Source organism: Dendrobium catenatum, unplaced genomic scaffold (genome assembly GCF_001605985.2).
Source record: "Dendrobium catenatum unplaced genomic scaffold, ASM160598v2 original_scaffold_236387, whole genome shotgun sequence".
NCBI lineage: Eukaryota > Viridiplantae > Streptophyta > Magnoliopsida > Asparagales > Orchidaceae > Dendrobium > Dendrobium catenatum.
Window position 1 is genome coordinate 283,397 of NW_021554795.1, and position 23,761 is coordinate 307,157.

Sequence of the window (23,761 nt, forward strand, 5' to 3'; positions counted from 1 at the left end):
CTTCTGAGAGTTATAAATACCCTGTGCACAAGAAAAATATATTTAACGTTATTATATAAACATGGCAATACACAAAAATCAGGGGTACATAGGTACACAATAGTGATACAAAATTTAAACATAAGGGTATACATAAGCTGCATGCAAAAGCGAAATAAATAGGAACACAGAGTGGTACACAAAAGAGGTAATACACAACAATAATACATATCAAATTTTGTTTTTATCTAGACTATTATACATAATCTAAACTAGCATAATCATATGTAGAACAATATAAATTCGAAGGAGCAAAAAAGATTAGAACGATATACCCTAAACCATTAAAATCTCTACATTTTCAAATAAAAAATAGTAAAACCTTTTCAGAGTTTAAAATTTACCGATAATATCACGACTTATCTCCCGTAGTTCATTGCGGTAAGTTTTCCTGAACGTTTTGTGTCTCTTGAGTAACGTCTTCCATCTCCTCGCAGAATTCGACATCCTCCAATCCAGTTTCCACTCTTCATACCCTCTTCCTCTCTATTCTTTTTCAGCTCTTTTCAAAAGAAAAAAACATGTCTCAGTTGTCAAAAATAGTCCGCCAATATCACAAACTCTAAAATTTGGTGTGTTTCTTTTCAATTTTCGTGTTTGATTTGGGCAGAGTTGATGTGCCCCACGTAAATTGGAAAGCACATGCTAAATATTAAATTTTCATCAATCAATCGTCTGACTAACACGTGACAGTATAGCATTGTATTGAAGTCTATACGTCTACCAAATAATTTTGACGTAGCTAGCCTCTAAGGCTCTAAATCACCACCGAAGGGCAAGAGATCATAAGTTTCCCCTCATAGAACGCTGCGAGTTTTCCCGTCTGTTCTTTTTCCCTCTTTCTCCTACCTAAACCTTTATTTACACCTTTTCGGCCAGCACCAAATGTTGGTCCGCCGCTTGCCGCCGGCGATTTTCAGTTACTTCTTGCACAACGGCCGCTCCTTCTCTTTCACGGTCGCCGCTGGTTCCCTTTTTGAGCATTATCCCATCGGCAATCCATCGGCCCCACTAGGGTACCTGGAGGGGTTTCCCCGGCCTGATCCCAAGTACGCCGAGACAATCGTTGCGATCCCTCGATTGAAGTCGGGAAAGAACATCTCTTCCAAGGAGAGGAAGGCGGGTAGAGTCCCGAGCATTGTTTTTGAGCAAGAGAACGGGGAAGAGGGTGGGAACAAGAGACTTATCTCCGTGAAGTCTAAGCAGATCCGGAAGCTCGTGGAACACCTCGGCCAGTCCTTCTTTCTCTCAAGGCTATTCGAGCTTGAGGTCCGCTCGGCATTCGAGGATGAAAGCGAAATTATAGAGAAGGTCCGAGTGTTACCGCGCAAGGTACGAAGATGCAACGATCTAGATTTTTTGGTTTCTGTTTCAAATATCATGTTTGCAAATGCCCTAGTTTACAAGAAGCTGCCTGTAAAACTGTCATTTTAGATTAAAAAAAAAAATGTAGTGCTGCGTGCCATCATTTTAAATGTAATAAGCCAAGCCTATGAGAAGAGAAGAGGTAGAGCTCTAGGATTTAGGATACATCAATAAATTCATATGTTTTACCATGGATATTGATACAATTTACATATCTCAAAGCACTTAGTATTTGGGCTAGAAATTCTATGGATTATTTCCAGGATCATCTGAATTCCATTTTGAGTAAAATTATAGTAGAGATAGTGCAATTTGATGAGATGAACCTAATGAAACCGAGAATTCTTGAATCCTAAACACAAATATGCATAAATGGCTTGGAAGATATAAATTTCTTAAGTTCAATTACATCTTCCAAATGTTGTTTTTATAGTTAAAATGAGTGTCTCAATGAAAGAAATCCAACAAGCCTAAGATTGTTTAATTTTAAGTTGATTAAGATGCTAGGATGTCAGAAAAAATATTAAATGATCAAAGGAATCTTATCAGACAAATGCTTATGGAATTGTTTTTGTCATCATTTGAATTCTTTTTAAGTTAACTACATTATTAATTATTTTTTGGATCATTTGAATATCATTTTAAGTAAACTTATAATCAATCGATTTAGTGTGGTTTCATGATATGAGCCTAACGATGTCAAGAATGCTTGGATCCAAGCACAAATGGGCCTAAATAAGCACTCAAAAGCATTGTTAAAAATTTATTAAGATCATTTATTATGTTATAATTGAAACGAGCATTTCATAGAGAGAAATTTTACTATCCCATGACTGCACAAATTAATTTGATAAAGAAAAGGGGATGCTTAAAAAACGTAAAGTGATCTAGGTCAAATTATATGGAGTGTTCAAATTTTTAGCTCCATAAACAAAATGCTCATCTAAAAAATATACAAGTGTGCTTTGTTTTTACACATATTAAGGTATAAATTTTTGTGAAGAGAATTCCCACATGCAGAGAATTCTTGAGTTGTGCTCACCACCACTTGATATTGTTTGTCAGGTTAAGTAAATGTTTAATGTCACCACACTCCATACACCACTTGTTGGCCAATGATGATGCTTGCTATAACAAGTATTCATTGCTGGATGTTGACAAATGTCATTTTTCAACATCACATTACATTTGACACATCTTTTTGACTATTTTCTGACACAAATCAACGACCCTCATTTGATGTGGGTCAACCATTGACATTTGAATCCAATCTTACCTGTTATCTGGTTTGCCCTCTTATCAAGAGGATGACCTTGTTAACTTTTGATTGTCACCCAATTTTAGATTTTCCTCAACAACGATCACCCATCAACCAATGATCAACATTTAATGTCCATCTTCTGAACACTCAGCACCCATCCTATCTGGAGAATGATTGACCCGATCACAGATTATCATCTAACTTTTGATATTCCTTATTAACTATCACATGAATTCCAATTTTCTTCATCACCTACCACCCGACATCCTCTAACATCTAATGCCAAATAATACGTTTACATGCAATACTTGTTTTATCAATCACTTGATCTTCCTACTATCATGAGAATAACCAATTTTACTGCTCATTATTGTTTCAAGCTACATAGACACCTCAAGATTCTTTTTTTTACCACTATAGGAGATATCTTCAATGATTAATATCTAATATATTGCACAATTGCTGTCAGATATGGAGAAGGGTGTCGTTATAGTCATTGACTCACAATAGTTGAATCATTTTAATATCCTTCTTGTATATAGGACGATTTTCGTAAAATCTGTTCAGAAGAATCTTATCTCCTTAGCCTCGAAGAAAGATCTATAATCCAAAAAAACTTGGAAGGCATGCCAATTCAACTTGTGTGATGGGTATTTAGTTTTGGAGAAGGTTCATTCTAGTAAGTTTGTATGAAGGCTTCATAATATATGGATTCTAGGAGTGTAAGTGATAGATAAAATCTCCATTTATTAAACAAAAATATAATGCATGTTGATGCCTCGAAGAATATTTTTTGTTGGATAGGGTCCTTACTAAAATCTCCCGAGAGGGCTTCATGATTTTTAGATCTTAGAACGGTAAGTGGCAGACAGAGTCTCCACTTTCTTAACATAGGTAAACTATAATACATCTACTCTTCTAATTGGGTCATCGGAAGGCCACCATTTTATGTGACCAAACCATCTAAGGCGACGCTCTCTAATCTTATTTGCCACGGGAGCTACTCCAACATTTTCACATATATGCTTGTTTCATATTCTATCTCTAAGAGTAAAGCCACTCTTCCACTACGCCATAAAGCATTGCACGTCTAACCACCATCTTATAGAATTTTCCCTTAAATTTGAGTGGTTTTTTTCTATCTCACAACAAGCCCGATGCATTCCTCCATTTCAACCATCCAACGTGAATTCTACTAATAATATCCCTATCTATTTCACCATCACTCTAAAAAATAGACCCAATATATCTAAAATGTGTACTCTTACTAATGACATGATAGCTCAAAGTTACAAAACCCCCACTAGATCTATTATTACTACAATTACACTCCATGTATTCGGTTTTAGATTTGCTCAATCGAAAACCTTTAGACTCTAAGGTTGACCTCCATAATTTAAGTTTACCTTTAACTCCTTCTTTAGTCTTATCAATAAGAAGAATATCGTTAGCAAAAAGCATATACCATGGATCATCCTCTTGCAAATCTCTAGTAAAAACATCCATGACTAAAGCAAAAAGATATGGGCTTAAGGATGATCCTTGATGTAATCCAACTGAAATTGGAAATTACTTAGTCAAACCACATTGTGTTTGAACACAAGCAATAGTTCGAGCATACATATCCCTTATTACTTGAATATAAGCATTATTAATCCTTTTATTTTTTTAGAGCTCTCCATAGCACTTCTCTTTAAGTTTTATCATTTGTTTTCTCTAAATCAATAAATATCATATGAAGATCCTTCTTATTCTCTCTATACTTCTCCATCAAACCTCTCTATACTTCTCTCTATACTTTTTGGTGTTATCTGTTGTTTATAGTGAGAGAGTATCCGATTTTCTAGTGAGAGAGTGCGTTTTTTCAAACATCTGTTTCCCTCTGTTTCGCCTTCTGGCACGGCGGTGGATGGTCGCCGGCCATCAAATAGATCGTTCATCCTCCAGCTGTTGCTTCTAGGGGTCTTGTTCATTCGTTAATAGAATATGCGCTTCTTTCTTATGGAGATGTGCTTTATATTGGTATTGTTGGTTCCTCGTTCAAAGATGTTCGCTTCAATCATGTTAAAGAGAAACCCTTGATTATTAATGAAGGTGGATTGACTAATTTTAAGAATATTTCTTCTGTGATTGGAAAAGGAAAGGAAAAGGAATTGTCAAAGAGAACGAGTTTAAAAGCTCGAAATTTTCTGATGTTCTTACATCTAAGAAGTTGGGAGATAGCTTTAATTTTGATTCTGGTGCGTTGTCCTTGATAGGATTCAAGATTCACATCTGTAGGTTTGGGAATAACAATACTGTTTTAGGGTTGGAGGATTCAAATACGTTTCGTGATAAGGTGATGGTTGATTATGATGTTTCAGCCACTTGTATTGGTATAGGTAAGAAGGTAGGATTATCTGTCCACAATTCTGAGGAGGCTTCTACTGTAATTAAGGATGATACTCTTATGAAAGGATCTTAATATTGTTCGCCAATATGATTCGAGAGAATTGGATTTGTGTCACAATCGGACCAATACATCTGTGTTACCTACTATGAAGGAACCTATTGGAAATGTTATGCCAAATGTTTGGAGCAAGAAACCAAATATTACAATAGATAAACTGGATTATGGATCTTGTTTGACTGATGATGGGAAAGTTGTAAGTTAAATGTGTAAAATGAATGGGAGAATACTAGAAAGTTGAAGAATGATGTGGTTGTCAAAGTGTTTGGCGATAATGTTCCTTTTTCAGTAATCAACATTGAACTAAGGAGACAATGGGCTAGATTAGGCAAGTTTCATTTAACTCTGTTGTGTCTTCAATGGATTCTTTGTTCCTTTAATGAACCTGAATATGCCGAGTCGGTCTTGTCGGAAGGGCCTTGGTTTGTTAATGGACATATTATTGGCCTTGATAAGTGGTCTCCAAGCTTTTCTCCATCCTCTTTGAAGGGGTTATCTGCCCCGAATCTTCCTTTGCAATGCTGGGATGAGATAATTTGTTTAGAATTTTTTCCCAAGTTGGTACTCCTCTTCTGTTAGATGATAATATGTTTCAATTGGGGTGGGGGGAGCGGATTTGCTTGAGTTCGTGTTCGGATTTTGTTGGAGAACAACTTCCATTGGGTGTTTGGGTCGAAGGAAGCTTGGGCAGATTTTTTCAAAGAATTGAATGAAGAGGATTTCTAAATTCTGTTTCATATGTGATAGGATTGGCCACTTAAGTGGTAATTGCGTTGAAATTGGAATGAATGAAGGACAAGTTGATGGTATTCACTCAGTTTTCCATTCTAATGCTAGTAAGGAAGCTCCTTCTGGTGACCCTAAACTGGATATTGATAGAGGTTGTACAAAAGGTGGTGTGGTGAAGCAGGGGGATGGCTATCGACCTTGGATCCATGTGAACTATGGTAAGAGGAATTTTAGGAATTCTGGATGGCAAAGAAGGGGGCTAGATTCTGCCAGGATGACAAATACGGGCACAAGTATTTCTTCTGGACTTGTAGGAAGGAAAGTTGGTGTGGAGGGTGGCTTTAAGGGAGTGGACAATTCAGATCTTATTAATGTTGGTGGTGTTGCTGGTTCGGATCCAGGTTATGGTTTGGAGGCTGTTGTCAAGGGTAGTCATAATTAAGTGGATTCTTCTTCTCTTGTTGTTGGGGGGTTGGAGGTGGGTAAGGTTTGTTTTTCAAACTCTTCTTCTCCTCTACTGAAGGTTAGTAAGTTTGGTTTGCTGTCTGGAGCTGCTGAAGATCTGATTTCAGATGATCAGCAAGTTGGGTTGAAGTCCCAGGTCGTTAATAAAGTTGATTCTTGATCAAAGTTGGCATTCAATTCAAAAGGTGAAGCTGCTGAAATTGGTCATATGAGTTCTATTCTTTTGATGGATAGTTCGGATGTCTGCCCAGATTCAGGTTTAAATCCTATTTCATTATTATCTGAAGTCACTTTAACAGTTAATAAAGCTGAGTTGGGAAGTCTGGATGATCCTCCTATTGCTAATTTGGAGGGCCGATATAAAGATCCTGCTGGTTATGGGTCTAAATCAGTTGATGATTTGGGAGGGTGTAGTTCTGGAGCTAAGAAAGTTAAACTTCAGAAGGAAGTTGGAGCCCTTGGTCTTGTGAATGTAACTACTCGTCATAAGAAATTGGAAATGTTGAAAGGGGAAAGGAGTGGGGGTCCTTCCTCCTTGATTGGTAAATGAATTCCTTAGCATTTGGAATTGTAGAGGGGCTAAAAAAAGAGAAGCTTCTCTATATTTAAAAGAATTTGTTAGAGATTTTGATGTTTTTTTGTAGGCATTGTTGAAACTAAAATTTCTACTTTCGATAGATTGGAATTTAACAAATTTATGCTGGAAACTTGGAATTTTTTTATATATCCGTTTCAAGTTTTGTCAGGTGGTATTATGATGATGTGGATATCCTATTTGGCTTCTTTCTTTGTTTTGGAGGCCTCTTATCAATGTTTTGTTGGAGAGCTAAATGTGATTAATAAGGGGGTGTGGATTATTTCTATTGTTTATGGTAGTCAGGATTTGTACAAGAGGAGAAGTTTGTGGGATAGCTTGGAATCAATTTCTTCTAGAAACCTCCCTTCAGTGGTGGGAGGTGATTTCAATTGTATTTGTCTCAAGAAGATAAAATGGGTGGGAGAAAATTTATTTTTTCTCAAGGATCTTAGGAGATGAAGTTTTTTATGAATAACAATGATTATCATGAAGTAGGTGTGCTGGGATTGAAGTTTACTTGGTGCAACAATTAAAGTGGTAGTGCTCGTATCTTAGAAAGGCTTGATAGATGTCTTCTAAATTCAATTGCCTTAAATATAGTTCAACGTGCAACTGTTAGGTATCTTTCTAGGGTGGCTTCAGATCATTTTCCAATAATTTTGAAGATGTTCAGCCATAACTTTCGAAAAGATAGTTCTATCAAATTTGAAGATGTGTGTGTTTCTTATCCAGCTTCGTCAACAATTGTGTTTAGGGCTTGGGGAAAAAATTTTCAAGGAGATGCAATTCATACTCTCTATTATAAATGTAAAAGAGCCTTAAGAGCTTTATTTTTTTGGAGTAAATCTAAGCACAAAAATCTTAATTAATAATCTTAAAGAAGAGGTGTTAGAACTTCAGATAGAGGAGGCAGATGGGGGGAACTTTTCAGTAGATAGATTGCTGTTACTTAGGAGTAAGGTTCATGAGTTAAATATTACCTTGGTTCATTTGAATACTTGATGGAAGCAAAGGTCGAAAGTGAAGTGGATGGAAGAGGGTGATATGAATTCTAAGTTCTTCCATGCTTATGCAAATGGGAGAAGGAATGGAAATTGGATTAACCAAGTTAAATATGGTAATGGTGTTCTTGTTGAAGATCAATCCGAAATTGAAGATATCTTTTTTGAGTTCTTTAGAAAAAAAGTGGAGAGATAGAAGGTGTGTGCTGAGTGGTTGGCCTATGTTCTCAAATTCCTTGGATTGTGATGATTGTAGGCTCTTAGATGCTGATTTTTCTATTGATGAAGTGACCGAAGTAATCAAGGCCCTTGGAGGTAATGTTTCACCTGTTTCAGATGAGATTTCTTATTCCTTTTTTAAAGCTTATTGGAACATAATTGGAGAAGATGTTTGGCGAGCTATCCATCAATTTTTTTCTACTAGCAAAATGTGTTCAGAGTGGAAAGAAACTATGGTTGTTCTTATTCAAAAAATTAATAATCCTATGCTTCCATCTAACTTCGGTCCCATCAGTCTTTGTATCTCAATTTATAAGATTGTTGCCAAAGTGTTATTGAACAGGATGTTGAAGATTATCCATAAGATTATTTCGGTGGAACAAGTTGCTTTTATCAAGGGCCTATCTCTTTCAGATCATATTCTTCTTGCTCAAGAGTTGTTAAACAAATTCAGATTCTCCAAAGCAAAGACTGGATTGGTGGCTATTAAGATTGACATGGAACAAGGTTATGATAGTATGACTTGGCCTACTTTAAAACAAGTCCTTATGCACTTTGGTTTCCCTTTAAAGTTCACTAATCTTTTGATGGAACGTATGGTGGACCCGAAGTTTTCAATTATTCTTAACGGAAATAACTGTAAGAGGATTGTAGCTAAAAGTGGATTTAGGCAAGGGTGTCCGTTATCACCCTACCAGTTCATCATGTGTTCTTAACTTTGGTCAGATGCCTTTTTCCAAAGAGGTAAAAATTTGGATATCAAAATTGCTCCAACCTCTTAGAAAATTTCACATTTACTTTATGCAGATGATATTCTCATGTTCCCGGAAGCAAAGCTCAGGTTTATCAAGAGAATGAAGAAAATTATTTTGGATTATTGCAAATGGACGGGGCAAAAAGTCAATATTCCTAAATCTTCTATATTGTTTTGTAAAACAGTTAGTTGTAATAAGAAGAGAAGTATCTCTAAGTTATTGGGTTATAAAGAGGTGAAAGAGCTGAACTACCTTGGGATCAAGATTGCACTTTAGAGATTTGTATCCTCTGATTTTCACAATTTGTTAGAGATGTCATCCTTGAAGATAAATACTTAGGGGAATAGATACATCCCGTTAGCTGGGATATTCGTCCTAGTTAAATCAGTATTGCTTTCTCTACCTATTTTTCTATCTACTCATTCCTTAGTTCCTTTGGGCACTTTGAATGAGGTTGATAAAATTTGTAGGAGTTTTTTATGGCATAAGCAAAATGGTAATCATGGTATTCATTATGTTGCTTGGGAGGTGTTATGTAAGTCGAAATGCTTGGGAGGGCGCGGTCTGCATTCAACATTTTCTATGGTTGGTCCTTTACGAGCAACATTTGCTTGGAATTTCATCAAGAAACCTGGTTCTCTTCTTAATAAGTCCTTGATTGCTAGGTATGTGAGAGATATTTAGAATTATGAAATCAAAAGAAATAGTTATACTACTTGGAAAATTATCATTAGTGGTCCTAAAGCTCTTCAGCTCATTGTGAAATGGACAATTTGTTCGGGTAAGTCAGTTAATATTATGAAGGATGTTTGGATTCTTGATAGGAGCATTGAAAGATGGCCAACGTTATGAAGGCTCTTCAAAGTTCGGCTGGCAACTTGTATGGGATTCAAGATTTGATTGAAGTTGAAGACTTTTTTTTTTTTTAGATTTTGGTCAATTCTATTTCTTTTTACTAATAGGAGTTGTAATATGTAGCTAATTTTTGTGCTAACTTGTCCATTTTGGATGTTTTTTTTTTGGATAACATTTGCTATAATAAGATTCCTCCTTTTGTTTCTTTGTTAAAGGAGGAACGTAATAGCTTGTCTATCACTTCGTAGTTTGTATCAGGCTTTTTTAATTTATGCTATTTGCATCTTTTTTTTTAAAAAAAACCTCTCAATTAATGTATGGCTTCCATAGTATACCTATCCAACATGAATCCAAATTGATTTTGAGAAATATTAGTATCACGTCATAGCTTATGCTCCATAACTCTCTTCCATAGTTTTAAAGTATGACATATTAACTTAATTCTTCTATAATTCGCATAATCTTGTGCATCACCTTTATTCTTAAAGATAGGTATCAACACACTCATTCTTCATCCATCTAGTCTTCAAAATAATATTAAAACATTTATTAAGCCAAAGAATTCCTTAATCTTTTAAGCATTTCCACACCTTCATTGGAATATCATCTGGTCCAACATTTTTCCCATGCATCATTTTCTTTAAAACTTTTCTAACTTCAGTTTTAGTAATACGCCGATAAAAACAAAAATATTTATTTTCATTTAGAGTGCTAAGGCCACTAAAGTTAATTATATTTTTACAATTTTCATTGTAAAGTTTAGCAAAACTTCTCATGCACTTTTGTTGAATATCCTCTTATATAAATATTATTTTTTTATTTTTATACTTAATGCACTTTATTTAAACTAAATATTTACTACTCAAATTTTTTTGTTTGGCTAGCTTATGCATATATCTTTCGCCCTCTTTTGTGTCAAATATATTATTTAAATCATTAAAAGCTAAAGTATTTTCATCGCATATTGCTTTCTTAGACTCCTTACGTGCAACTTTATATCTTACCTAAATTTCATAATTTTTACATCTAAATTAATTTTTTTAACAGAGCTTCTTATTTTTGATATTTTCTTTTATATTTTGATTACACAACTAACTATTTTTACTATTAAAATCTTTTTTTAAATACTCCAAGCACATCATTTGCAACATTCTTAATATTACAAGCTACTATTTTCACATAATATTACCTTCCTCATGCATCGATAAAATCTTAAGATTGCGAATCTTACTCAAATATATTTTTGTTAGAATTCTTTAAATGCCACAATCTAATGCTAGAGGAATGATATATTAAATTTTTATATTTTTCCCCTTTATCTTAAAGTTCAAAACTAATAGGCGATGTTAGGTACATAGACTTTCACTTGGAATAACATTATAAACTTCGCAATTTAAACGATTTATTTTTCTTTTAAAAAAACAAATCTAGGTTTTACTATATCCATTCTTATAAGTGATGAGATACTTATCTCTTTTCTTAAATATAATATTAGCAATTACTGAATTATAAGCTAGAATAAAATCTAATATACTCTTAACATCTTCATTAGTTGCTCCAAACCTATAGCCATCATAGATGCTTTTAAAATCCTCCATCTCTCTACTATCATGTTCATTTAAATCCCTTAATAAAAACTCTTTTTTTAAGAGGTATCTTTTGTAATATTTTTCTAAGTCATTTCAAAATTTTAATTTTGAACATATATTCAAACCTATTTGAGTTGAGGAGCATAAGCACTTATAATATTAATAATCTTTTCATCAATAATAATCATCAAAGCTATAATTCTTTCTGAAATTCTATCCATTTTTACAACATTATCTTTCAAACTCTTATCTTTAATCACACATACCCCATTTCTAGTACGACTCATATTATAAGATCGAAGTTTAAACTCTAAACTATCAATCTCTTTTTCCTTCTCTCCCACCTATTTAGTTTCCTACAACAACAACAACATCAAGCCTTTATCCCACTACGTGGGGTCGCCTACATGAATCCTTTTTCTCCATTATGTCCTATTAAAAGTCAAATTCTCGTTTAAATCTAATAAAGAAAGGTCATTCCTAATATTTTCTAACCAAGTCTTTTTAGGTCTAAAAAAAAAAAAAAAACTAGTTTCTTTACCCACATCTGTTCATGATTTGGGAACCCTTGCCTATTTAATACTGCATCCGGGCTCCGATGCAGTGGCCCTTGCAAATTTCTCCGCCCTTGCAAATTTCTCATTGTATTCAAGTCATATAGTGCGTCGTTTACAGGGAATGCCCTAGCATTAACACAATACATTAAGGGTTTCTTATCATAATTATTCGATAAGTTTTATGTTGGATGACGACTACCTAATGCAACTCTCCTCTCTTCTTATCCAAAACTTGGTGCTGAGAATTCCCATATTTAAAGAAATTCAAAGCTTTGCCAATCACCTTAGAACACCATCTGTTGACTAGTGTTGATAATCATTGTTATAATAAGTCATTCTTTGTTGGCCAACATTGCTGCTTGCCATTAGCACTACTCGTCATTGCTTGTTGATAACATCATTTGTCTGATCTTTGATGTTATTTATCGACTGTTGCTCGACTCATATAAATGTTTGATGCCGCAGATTCTTCGATCATACTCATCTAACTCTAGTCTTACTTGTAGTTCAGTCTCTCCTCCTATCAAGAGAACAATCAAGTCAATTGTCGATCATTGCGTGACATCTAACAATTTTAATATACTCTTTTTTGACTGATTTCAAAAGCCGATCCTTAAACCTCATTTTTCGATTACTCTTATCTCCCATCCTATTAGGATAGCGATCAACCTCAGTATTGGCTGTCACATGACTTCCAACATTCTCGTTGCTTGACATACACTAACATTCGATGTCTATTACCCATCGACATCAGATGTCTATCTTATCAATTGTTCTTTTCCCCTTCTACTATCAAGGAATGACCAAGTTAACCAATCAATATTGCCTTGTGATAATTCAGACATCTCAAGAATTCTCCTGCAATCACAAGAGATATCTTGCACCGCTCATTTCTCATACATAATTGTAATGCTTTCTCTAGTTTTAGTAAAGGGTGTATTTTTTAATCATTTACTGGCACTAGTGGAACCATTTAAATTGAGTTGGATCTTGTGGAATCTCATGTTTCATATATGTTGCTTTGAATTTATATGCATTTGGGGGATTTTCTTATAATGCCGACGAACAAGGGTAAGTGGTAGATTGCTAATGTAAAGGTTTGAGAATTATAGAAAGGTATCCCAGAGCTAATGGATTTTTTGGTGAATGTAGTTTTTCCAAATGGCTTGAGTAAAAGTGTGATTGATCTCTTTTATGACTTTGCTCTTGATTTTTGAAAGTTGCCTAAGTTTAAAGTACAGTGAGTGGAAAAAATTCGTTCATAAGGTTCAGAAATTATTAGAGGTCATGTTGTATGATGTATCCCAGAGCTCGTGTTTGAGTGTCCTGCCTTTCTTACTTTGAGCTCAGTGACTTTTAGGCTTTGATGTGATAAATTGCACCACATCTTGTTTTCTATATTGACAATCTTTGTAGCTTCTCGAACTTCAACCAACAATTCATCGTTATGTTTTGTACAATCATTGTTCCAGTTAGCTGCTCTTATTATGGCATGGCAATATCTGTTAATATTTTTATGTTGCTGAGCTACCATTTTCGTTTCACTAGTTTATATGAGCTTCTTTTCTTTATAATGGAGCAGTAGTAGTTAGAATTGCCCTCAAGTATACATGCAGTCAGCACAGCTGCTTTCTTAAAGCTCGAAGGAATGAATATTTTGTTCTTTGTTTTCTGCTCCTAAGTTTTGTCTGATCTTAGTTTTTCTGTGTTATTTCATTATTTGTTTTATTGTTTGGATAAACTTCACACTAAAACTTATATATTTTGAAAAATATAGATATAGTTATCGTTAAAATAGTTTAGTTTTTTTGCCATGATTTTATCCTAATAACTGCTTCTAGGTATCTAAATAACTGTTTGAATGAGAAACACTGTTTAAATAAGAAAAAAAAAAGAGGGAACAAATAGGTTTCTATATTATATAAACTTGATTCTTTTTTATCATAATGAAAAATCCTGATCTGGTTCTGATTCACCTTTTTGCTTGCATGTGAATTTGGCAAGTATTTTTTTTCTGAGAGCGCAATATTTATTTTTCTATGTAGCTGCAGAATATGTAAGCCTATGAACTTAATCCTAACATCTGGTTGTTTGATCTGTAGCTGAAAACTAGGCAACGTTTCTAAGTTTTGTGGTATAATCTCAATTATTATTATTTACATACCAGAAATTCAATGTCCAGCTTTTAGCCATTCATAAAATCCCTTATAAAGATGGAAATGAAATGAAAATTTTTAATTACTGTGTTTATTAGTAATGAAAAAATAGAAGTTTACTCTGTCATTAAGGAGCTGTAAAAAATGTTCTTTTTTGTGGTGATCTGACCATTGAACCTTCTTAATTTATCCCCTTAATCCAACTATATCTAACTATGTATCAATATCCTTGCTTTTATTGGCACCACTAGATCTAATGATTATTTCTATTTACTAGAAGTTTTTGGAAATAATTGGACATTTATCTTTTTTTTTTTTTAGAAAACTTTGATATAATTAGTGGTAAAGAACTTTGTGAGGATATGAGGTTCTGGGATAATGCTTCAGTTCCCAGAAAAAAAAAAAACAAGAAAAATCCTTATTTATAATGATGAAGCATATTTAGGAGAAATTTGGTATACTGCTGTACATTTTAAATCAAACATTAGACCGGAAAGTCAAATTCTTGTTTTGTTTTCTTTGAAATTATTTTGTTAAACATTATATGGTGGCCATTTTTTTTTTTTTCTCTTGCAGTCTCGTAATAATTGAATGCTTGTTTTACTTTGTTAGCTTCATCTACATTCTGGCACTGATGCTGTTCTTAACGTCACTTTTATGAGGGCTCCTTCTACTGCATCATTGAAAGTTGATGTTCCTCTAGTCTTCAGAGGAGAGGATTCTTGCCCAGGTTTGAGAAAAGGTACATCATTCTTACAGGGTTTTGGAGGTTAAGAATACTGTTAAAGTAATATATTTGAGTTAACTTTAACAAACCTTCTTAGATAAACGTATATGTTGTCACTGTTGACGTTTTGGTTTTTTTTTTGTTCGAATTCCTGTTCCATTTTCTTGTTTAATTAAATTTATTTGAGAAAAATATTAGCATGCCTTCCGGAGGGTTTTCTTTTTAGCTTTTGTGTTCTTTAATTTGATAATTCTATGTTTTCAATTGTTTGAACTGTTATCTGAATATTCTGTTTAGTTGTACTAGTTCATCTTATTCATGCTTGTAAGCACAATATATTGTCCAACAATTTTTTGGCACCATTGTATGAGCAAGTCATCCGTCCTCTTTACAAGAACAAAGAAACAGATTTTTTTTTTTTTTTTGCATCAAATTTTTATACTGATGCTTCTATAGACGGATTTCATTTGCTTAGGAAGTTGCAACTTGTGCTGTCATTGTAGCAAAGTCTTTATTCTGAATGCTGTTGCCCCTGTTGATGGCAGATATACTTAATTAAAATTTTCTGCTTTTAGTACTTTAATAATATTAACGCCTGTGATGAATCAACTACATCCTTTGATCTCTTTACCCAAGAGCTTCATGATTAGAATATTCACCCATCTCCAGAGTTGTGTTACTTTTATATCTATGTTTGATTAATCATAACTTCCATCCTCAAATATTGCTTCCTGGGGACTTTTATTTACATGACAGGGGCTTATTTAAATACCATTAAGAGGACTGTCAACTACCTTTGCCCTGCTGACATTGTTCCGCCTTATATTGATGTTGATTTGAGCGAACTGGATGTTGGTCAGAAGATTGTAATGGAAGAACTCAAGGTTCATCCCGCACTTAAGCTGCTTCACCAACCAAATCAACCAGTTTGCAATCTTATAGGAGCAAGGGCTTCAGACGAGAAAAGATCAAAATGAATTTCAAACTGTGTTGCCATAGAAGTCCTATTTTGCAGGCCCTTGTATTGCATAGAGAAGCCTTAATCAACCCGGAGCAGTGCAACTGGCACTAATTTTTTCTAGCTTAGTTGGTTACTGTTCATTTGTTTAGCACTTGTATGGTGCAGTTCATGCTTGGATGGTTCTTTTTACTTTTGTTCAAAGGACATGTATAGGGAGGCTGCATGTTGTCTTATTTGTTGGGATCCTTGCAGATGAGAATGGTGACAATTTTGTTAAAAACTTAGTCAAGAACTGATGATTTCCTTGTTTTTATGTTGTTTTGAAATAAGTAATTATTTGCTCAATCTCTTGCCAGTTTAAGGCATATTTCACTTTATTTGACAACTCAAACATTTATTGCAGAAGATGGATTTCTCTATTTGAAAATATTTTAGTTTTTATCAAGGTTCTAAAAATCGGATCGGGCAACGAAGTGGAAGGAGAGGTTCGAACTGGGGTCCAATCGGATGATGTAATAAATATTATTATATTATTCAAATTAATAAAATTAACATAATATAATACAAGTACATGAGAACTTAATAATATTTATAAAATTTTAAAAATATATAATAAAGTTTTATAAATATAAATATCATTTAAAAATAAAATATTTATAATCAAATATATTATAAGAATAATATTTAATATAATTTATACATTTATAATATTAAACAAATCATATTATTAATTCTTATAATATATATTGAAACAAATTTATAATATACATTCCCTAAATTTGCAGCCAATTAAACCCAAATTTGTAGTTCAACTTAAATTAAAATATAATGTTTAAATTTTAATTAAAACAAAAATAAAAATATTTTTTAATCGGCCCGTTCTTTCGAACCCAAACTGGCTTAGCGGTTCACCGGTTGAATCGCCAGTTCATATTGATTTGATCCGGTTCGATGTAGAGTCGGTTTTGTAAGCTGTATAGGATCGGCTACCAAACTGGTTCATAGTTGAACCGGTTGAACCAGCTAGTCATTTCCGATTTTCAAAATAGGGGTTTTTACTGTTCCTTCTTATGCAGCTAATTTCGCTGCAGCTCTTTTAGATTGTTTGCCTTGCTCCAACCTTGATTGTTAAGATAAGGCTAACGGTAATGATGATACTTGGCTTGTCGTCCTAAATTGTATTTTGTTCCATTATCAAGCTTGCAGCTTAAGGGTCCGGTTGGCTCATTGCTACTGAAAATATAATACTATTGATTGTAGTAAGGTTTAAATGTACATGATGTTGGATCCAAATCTATTCGTGGAAAAACTGAATCTTACTAATAGGCCGAACTTGACGAGCTAGACTTGTTAGAATAAAGAGTAGAAAGAATAGAGAAAGAGCTATAGGATGCTTTAAGAGATCATGAATCTTAAAATTAATCGAGTATGCACTATTAGTCAGAAGTTCTCCAATTTGTTCCTCATCACTTCTTATTTATATAGTTTTGAGGGATACAGGAAAGACTATAAAAGAAAAGTCAAATGGTACAATGTTACATAGAATGCCTACACAATGCTACATGCTATCTCTGATACGCGTCACCCCTTGAATGGTTTTTTTTTTTTGAAATGAGCAATAAATGCATTAATAGCAAAAGAAGAAAGAAACAACTACAATGTTGATTCCTCCTGCAATAATTTAACAAATGAAGGAGGAATCTTATTCAAATTCAAATTTTCCCAAATGAAATTTCTAGCCATAGCATAATTAGCACACATATCAGCTAACTTATTGCTACCTCTATCAACACAACTAAAAATGACAGTTAAATTCTTAAAAAAAAAAAAAAACAAAGTCTTCTACCCCCTTGAAGTCATCAATCCGAGCCTTATGAAGCCTCCTCATTACATTTGCATTGTCACCTTTAATGATTGCTCCCTTGTATTTGAACATCCAATCTTTGACACTTCTTTCAATGACTTGATAGCTAGAAGTTCCAATTGATAAATGTCCCAATATATGCATGTTTTACCAAAAGCCATTAAGAATCTCCCTTTGCTATCACGTATAACACCTCCAATGCCGGCTATATAAGAAGAGCCAAGTGAAGCATCTACATTGATTTTAAACCAATTGGGTGGAGGGAGATACCAAGTATTGGACAGCCTAAAGGGCTGGTTAGCATCCCGTATTTCCGATTTAGAGTTAACAATCAATTTATAGATTGAAGAAAAACTGACAGCATTAGGAGCCATCGAAATTGCACCTTTTACCACTTTATCATGTAGAAACTTGTTCCTAGCTTTCCATGAAAGATACATAACATTGCAAAACAAATTAAAAATCATACCATTGTGTTCCATTAAATCCATCCAGTCACAACAATCTTCAAAGCTTTCGAAAAATGGAATTCCAAATCACCATTTGTTAAGTTGTGACATTACCTCCTTCATCTTGCTACATTTGACTATAACATGTTCCATATCTTCAATGCCGTCCAAACACCTTGAACAAACTTCAACGTCTTGCAATCTTCTATGGGCTAGAAACTAATAAGTTGGGATTGATTTCTTAAATAGTCTCCAGCAAAAGATTTCCACCCATGGGACAAGTTTTTCCTTTTTTAACCACTTTAAAAATTTGCATTCAGCCTGATTCTGCTGCCAAGCTTCAGCAATCATTCCAGATATCATTTTCCCAAAATTTTGGTGTATCATCTCTTGTTCATCCTCCCAATAACCAGACTTGATTTTGGCATGTGAAATGAGCTCCACCATTTCACTACCAAACATTTTCAGCAATTCAGCCACATTCCATTCCTTATCTACAATGAATATGTCCAGCATTACCGGTTCTTCTCCTTGAGGTTGAACAAATATAGGCCATTTGTTGATACTCTTATCCAGTAGCCACTTATCTTCAAAGACATCAATTGATGATCCATTTGCAACACTCCATTATAATAATGGATGTAAAGCTTTTCCTCAATTAGTAATAATCTTCCATGAAGATGATACATTTCTCTTCTTACTTTCTACTTCAATCTTAGAACCATATTTAGGAGCCATCATTTTGTATAAAAGAGAGTTTTTGTTATTCAGAACCCGCTATGCTAGTCTTGCTCTCAAATTAACCACCTTAGATGTAGATGAACATAGTCCCATCCTCCCATATCTAACGGTTTACATAATTCATTCCACCTGATATAGTGGATACCAATCCTCCCATTGGGTTTATTCCAAATAAAACTCCTGCATAATTTGTTGATGTCATCAAGAACACGGATAAGAACAATGGAGTGTGTGCTATAGAAATTTGGGACAAAATGACCAATTTAACCAGTTCTAGTTTGCCAGCCAAGGAAATGAGCTTACTCCCCATGTATTGAGTTTCTTTAATGATTTTTCAATGATAAATTGAAAATCATTAGCCTTCATCTTCTTAATGTCATCTTGATACCAAGATACAAAATTTCCTTCACTTCCTTGATACCCAAAATTCGTGTAATGGACTTCCTCCTCCTTCTATTTACCATCTTCCCAAAGAGAATGGATGATTTGCCAATGTTTATACATTGATCCGTCCATTTACTAAATTTGGAAACTATGCCTTTTATCTCCAATGCCCTTTTCTTATTAGCTTCAGAATAAATCATCACATCGTCTTCATACAGAAGATGTGATATCCGTGGACCATATTGGCAAATACTAATTCCAATAGATGTTAAGGCAAGGGCATTAGTGAGGAGTTGAGAGAACAATATAAAAAGAAGAGGTGACAATGGGCAACCTTTCCGGAAGCTACTCTTGGCTTTAATCCAATCAGATAGATTACCATTGATTATCACTGAGAACCTTAGTTCTAACACACATTCAAAAATAAGTTTAGAAAATAAAGGAGGGAATTCAAAGTAGTTCAAGACTCCTTCAAGAGTGCCCCAACACATAGAGTCATAAGCCTGTTCCATATCAATTTTATAAGCTATAAGGCCTTTGGAAGATTTTGAGTACTTGAACTTGTAGAACACGTCTTGAGAAACCAATACATGATTTAAGATAGATCTCCCCTTGATGAAAGCCGCCTGCTCCTCTGAGATGAGTTTGGGAATAACCAAGGCTAGCCTGTTTAAAATTACTTTAGCCGCCACCTTGTAAACCAAATTATATAAGCTAATTGGCCTGAAATTAGAAGGAAGCAAAGGATTTGAAACTTTAGGAATAAGAACTATTGAAGTATCCTTCCATGTTTTATCCATCTCTCCATGTCGAAGAAAAAAGTTGATTGCATTTACAAAATCAGTTTTTATGATGTCCCAATATGCTTTAATAAATGAGTATGAGATGCCATCACTTCCAGGTGCAATGTTACCACCCAATTGTTTAATAACAATCTCAATCTCTACCACCAAGAACTCCCTTGCAAGCCACAATTTGTCATCCCTGTTTAAAACATTTTCTGGCTTTGGCCATCCTTCCAAGGTGCACTCCCTTTGCCTCCACTTCTATTTGAAGAACCGAATAAGTGTTTCTTCAATTTGATTTTGCTCTTCCAGGACATTCCCTTCATCATCCTTAATCTTCACAATGTTGTTCAAACTTCTTCTTGCACTAGCAAAGGAATAAAAAAATTTTGAATTGCAATCTCCATCAACTATCCATTTGACTTTAGCTCTTTGTTTTCACCATGTGTTCAATCTAGCCATTATTGAATTCAGCTCAAATGTCTTGGCTTTCAAACTCCAGCATTCTTCTTCAATGAGCCAACCAATATCTGATTCTTTAGTTTGCAAATCTAAGATATCTTCCATCAATTTGTCTTTAGACAGGTTCAAATTTTTCAGGTTAGCTTTGATAAAAAAAAAAAGAGATCTTAAAGATCTTCTGAACTTAGAATTCAGGATTTGGGATTGACTACCCTGATATTTTATGGCCCAAGCCTTTTTTACGACAGAGAGAGCAGTCGGATAGGATGCCCACACATCCTCAAACTTAATGATCTTCAAGCTTGGTGATTTCAATTTGAGGAAATTTAGAATAACATGGCAATGGTCGGAAGCTATTCTAGCTAGGCGCCTAACAACCAATTGAGAAGAGGAGTTTAAAGCAAAGGAGTTAAGGAAGCACTTGTCCAGCCTTTCCAAGATTTGAGCTCCTCCAACTTTGTTGTTACACTAAGTGAAACGAGGCCCAACGAATCTTACCTCATGGTAATCATTATTGGTAAAGAAAGCCTCCATTTCCTTATATCCTTGAGAGTATTGAAACCTTTTCCCTCCTCTCTTGTCTTCCCTTGAAGTGAGGTAGTTGAAATCTCCACCAACCACCATGTTGATATCAACTGAAGAATACAATCCCAAAATCTTCCCAAACTTCCCTCCTTTTACAGCAGTCCTTATTTCCATAAACTGTAGCCACCCTCCAATTACTATTGTTGTTAACCGAGAGGTCTCCAATGATGCATTGGGTAGACGAATCAACCAAAGAAAAATCAGCCACAATAGTATTCCATAAAACAATTATACCACCTGATAGCCCATTTGAAGGCACCATAATATAGTCCCAATTATCTCCAATATGTATTTTGACTTCTTTCATATCAAAAGAAGACAACTTAGTCTATAGCAAACCTAAAAAAATAACATTGTGCAATTTCACAAATTCTGTAAGGAATAGAGAAGCACCCATCTTTCTTGCTCCTCTATAATTCCAAAATGCTAATGAATACATTAATGATTGATAGGGGAATAATTCCCCAAAGTAACTTTCACTTCCATTTCCATGCTCATGCTTCTCAGATTAGTGCTGATAGGACCAAGGTCCTTTAGTTGCTTTGATTTTTTCTTCTTTACCATATTGGAATCATCTTCTTTACAACACCCCATAGTATAATTGATACTGATTGAATCAACTATGATCACTTCAGGTTGGTCTTCCGTAACTGGATTAACTTCTAAAATATCTTGAACTATTTCCCCCTCTTCAGCTTGATGGCTTAGAACACTGAATTTATTTCCAGTTGTTGGGATAGGAATACTCTCACTTATACCTGGAGTACTAATTTCAGAAGCAGCATTGCAGTTTGACCAAGATTGTTTGTTACCCTTTACTTACAGAACTATAATGCTAGAAATTGGAACATCAACCGCCTCATTTCCAGTCTTTTTAACCTGAGCAATTTCTCAGTCTTCAATTGCAACTTCTTCATTGTTCCTTCTAATCTCTTTTCTTTTCCGCAAAGTCTTGTTCAGATTTTGCTGAGAACGACTCTGAATTTGGTTTTTGGACATCTTCCTTCCTCGGTTAACAATTAGCTAAGGCCCATAGCCATGTCCTTCATCATTTCCACCAATTCCATCTTCAGTTTGAATCTCCTTAATTGCATTAGGATTCCAAAACCAGATAACTTCTCATGGAACTTGGCTACTCCTTCACCTTCTCTACAAACTTCTTTATTGTGACCAATTAGCCCACATGTGAAACAGAAGTTTAGAACTCATTCATATTCTATCTTTTGATAGAATCTCCCAGCTTTCCCATCAATCCAAACACCAAATGGTAGCTTACTATCTAGTTTGATCCGTACACATACCCTTCCGAATTATCTTCTTCCCCATTGGAACATGTTTCCATCAAGTAAATATGGTTTTCCAACCATTGAATCAATTCTACAGATGTTTATATTGTCCAAAGGTTTGGTAATCTGATCCAAATTAGAGATGTCAAACCTTTAAGAGAGTTTGGAGAAAAAGTTTGGGACAATTTATCCATCCTGATTATTTTCCCATTGACAAACCATGGTCCATTAGCCATAATAGCTTCCATTTGCTTTGCTTCAGGAAATGAATATAGCACCCACCCCATGCCTAATATGGTTAGGTGAAACTTTCCAAATAGCATCCATTGTCTCCTTCGCTTTGAGCTAATTACTCGTAATGGGGGATCTCCTCCAAACACTTTGATGACAATTGAGTTGTTAAGCTTGTCTGCATTCTCTTTTTTGTTTTGATCATGCAATTTCACAGTTACTCCATCTTCAACTAAGAAATTGTCCACTTGCAAGTATGATACTTTTTCGTTCTCTTTTTTCCTCCACGCATTCTTTTGTTCTCCAGCATTATCTCGAATTGGGATTGAATCATCCTCTCCACAATATCCCTATCAGCTGATTCAACATTTCTAACTTTCACCAAATCAGAGAAAGGGATTTTTTCTTGCTCAATAGTATTCTGCTGTTTCACTGCAGTAACCTTCTCCTCCAGGTTACCTGTTTTTATAGAACTGCGAATTCCCATTGAGCTCAGAGCAAGTGATTTCTTCTGCATGCTATCAGTACTTTCATTCACTGGGAGAACTCTCTCAATAATTGATCTTTAAGAAGGAGATGCATCAGAACCTTCAATAGGTGTTAATGCCACACCAGCTTTGAAAATCTTCTTGAACTTCTCTTCAACGATTATGCTCTTCCCTTTTCCAATCACATCTGGTTCCTTCCTTGCCATAAATCCACCTTTATTAATGAAAAATTCCATTTTTACCTTTTGATTTAGCCATCTGATTGAACCCAGCCTTATCATCACCGAACGCTGGCGATGAGAGCAACGAACGGGATGAGGCATTCAATGGCTTGGATACAGTGCGACGATCTTCCAGGGTCCCACCGGCCAGTTGTTGCTAGCGAACATCCGCCGCCACGGATTCTCCGCAACTCCCGTGAAGAATCGAATTTAAATTCCCATGAAAATCCAAGACGTTTTCTCAGAGTTTCTCTCACTCACCCCTTGAATGGTTGAAGGAGGTAAAAGTTGGAAGGCTTTGTCATGATGCTTCTACGCGAGTCTAGTAAAATTGAGTGGGGTCAGAAATTGGTGTCAATGTTTGTGCCTAGAGCCCCTAACTTTTGGCCATCTATCATAAACTGCCAAGTTAGACAAAACTTTAGGGGTATTATCCATCTATACTCGGCCTCCGAATTTGGCCAGGGTATCTTGAATCATCTTCATTATTCTTTTTTCCATCTTCATGAGGCATTGGTGAGTAGTGTAGTTTTCATCTATATTTGCTAAAGGCTCTTTTT

General features: G+C 34.8%; 1 protein-coding gene across 1 annotated transcript; it reads left to right on the forward strand.

The window, feature by feature from the left end:
* Positions 1 to 780: 780 nt before the first annotated feature.
* On the forward strand, positions 781 to 16,050 carry LOC110103310 (50S ribosomal protein L25). Its single transcript, XM_020831962.2, has 3 exons — positions 781 to 1,371; positions 14,630 to 14,759; positions 15,501 to 16,050. Exons 1-3 carry the CDS (start codon positions 925 to 927, stop codon positions 15,719 to 15,721), a joined length of 798 nt encoding a protein of 265 aa, XP_020687621.2. The 5' UTR covers positions 781 to 924; the 3' UTR covers positions 15,722 to 16,050.
* The last annotated feature ends 7,711 nt before the right edge of the window (positions 16,051 to 23,761 follow it).

Coding starts and splice junctions, on each gene's coding strand:
- LOC110103310 (XM_020831962.2), top strand. CDS start 925: ATGTTGGTCCGCCGCTTGCCGCCGGCGATTTTCAGTTACTTCTTGCAC. Junction 1,372..14,629: donor TCCGAGTGTTACCGCGCAAG/GTACGAAGATGC, acceptor TTACTTTGTTAG/CTTCATCTACATTCTGGCAC. Junction 14,760..15,500: donor TTGCCCAGGTTTGAGAAAAG/GTACATCATTCT, acceptor TTTACATGACAG/GGGCTTATTTAAATACCATT.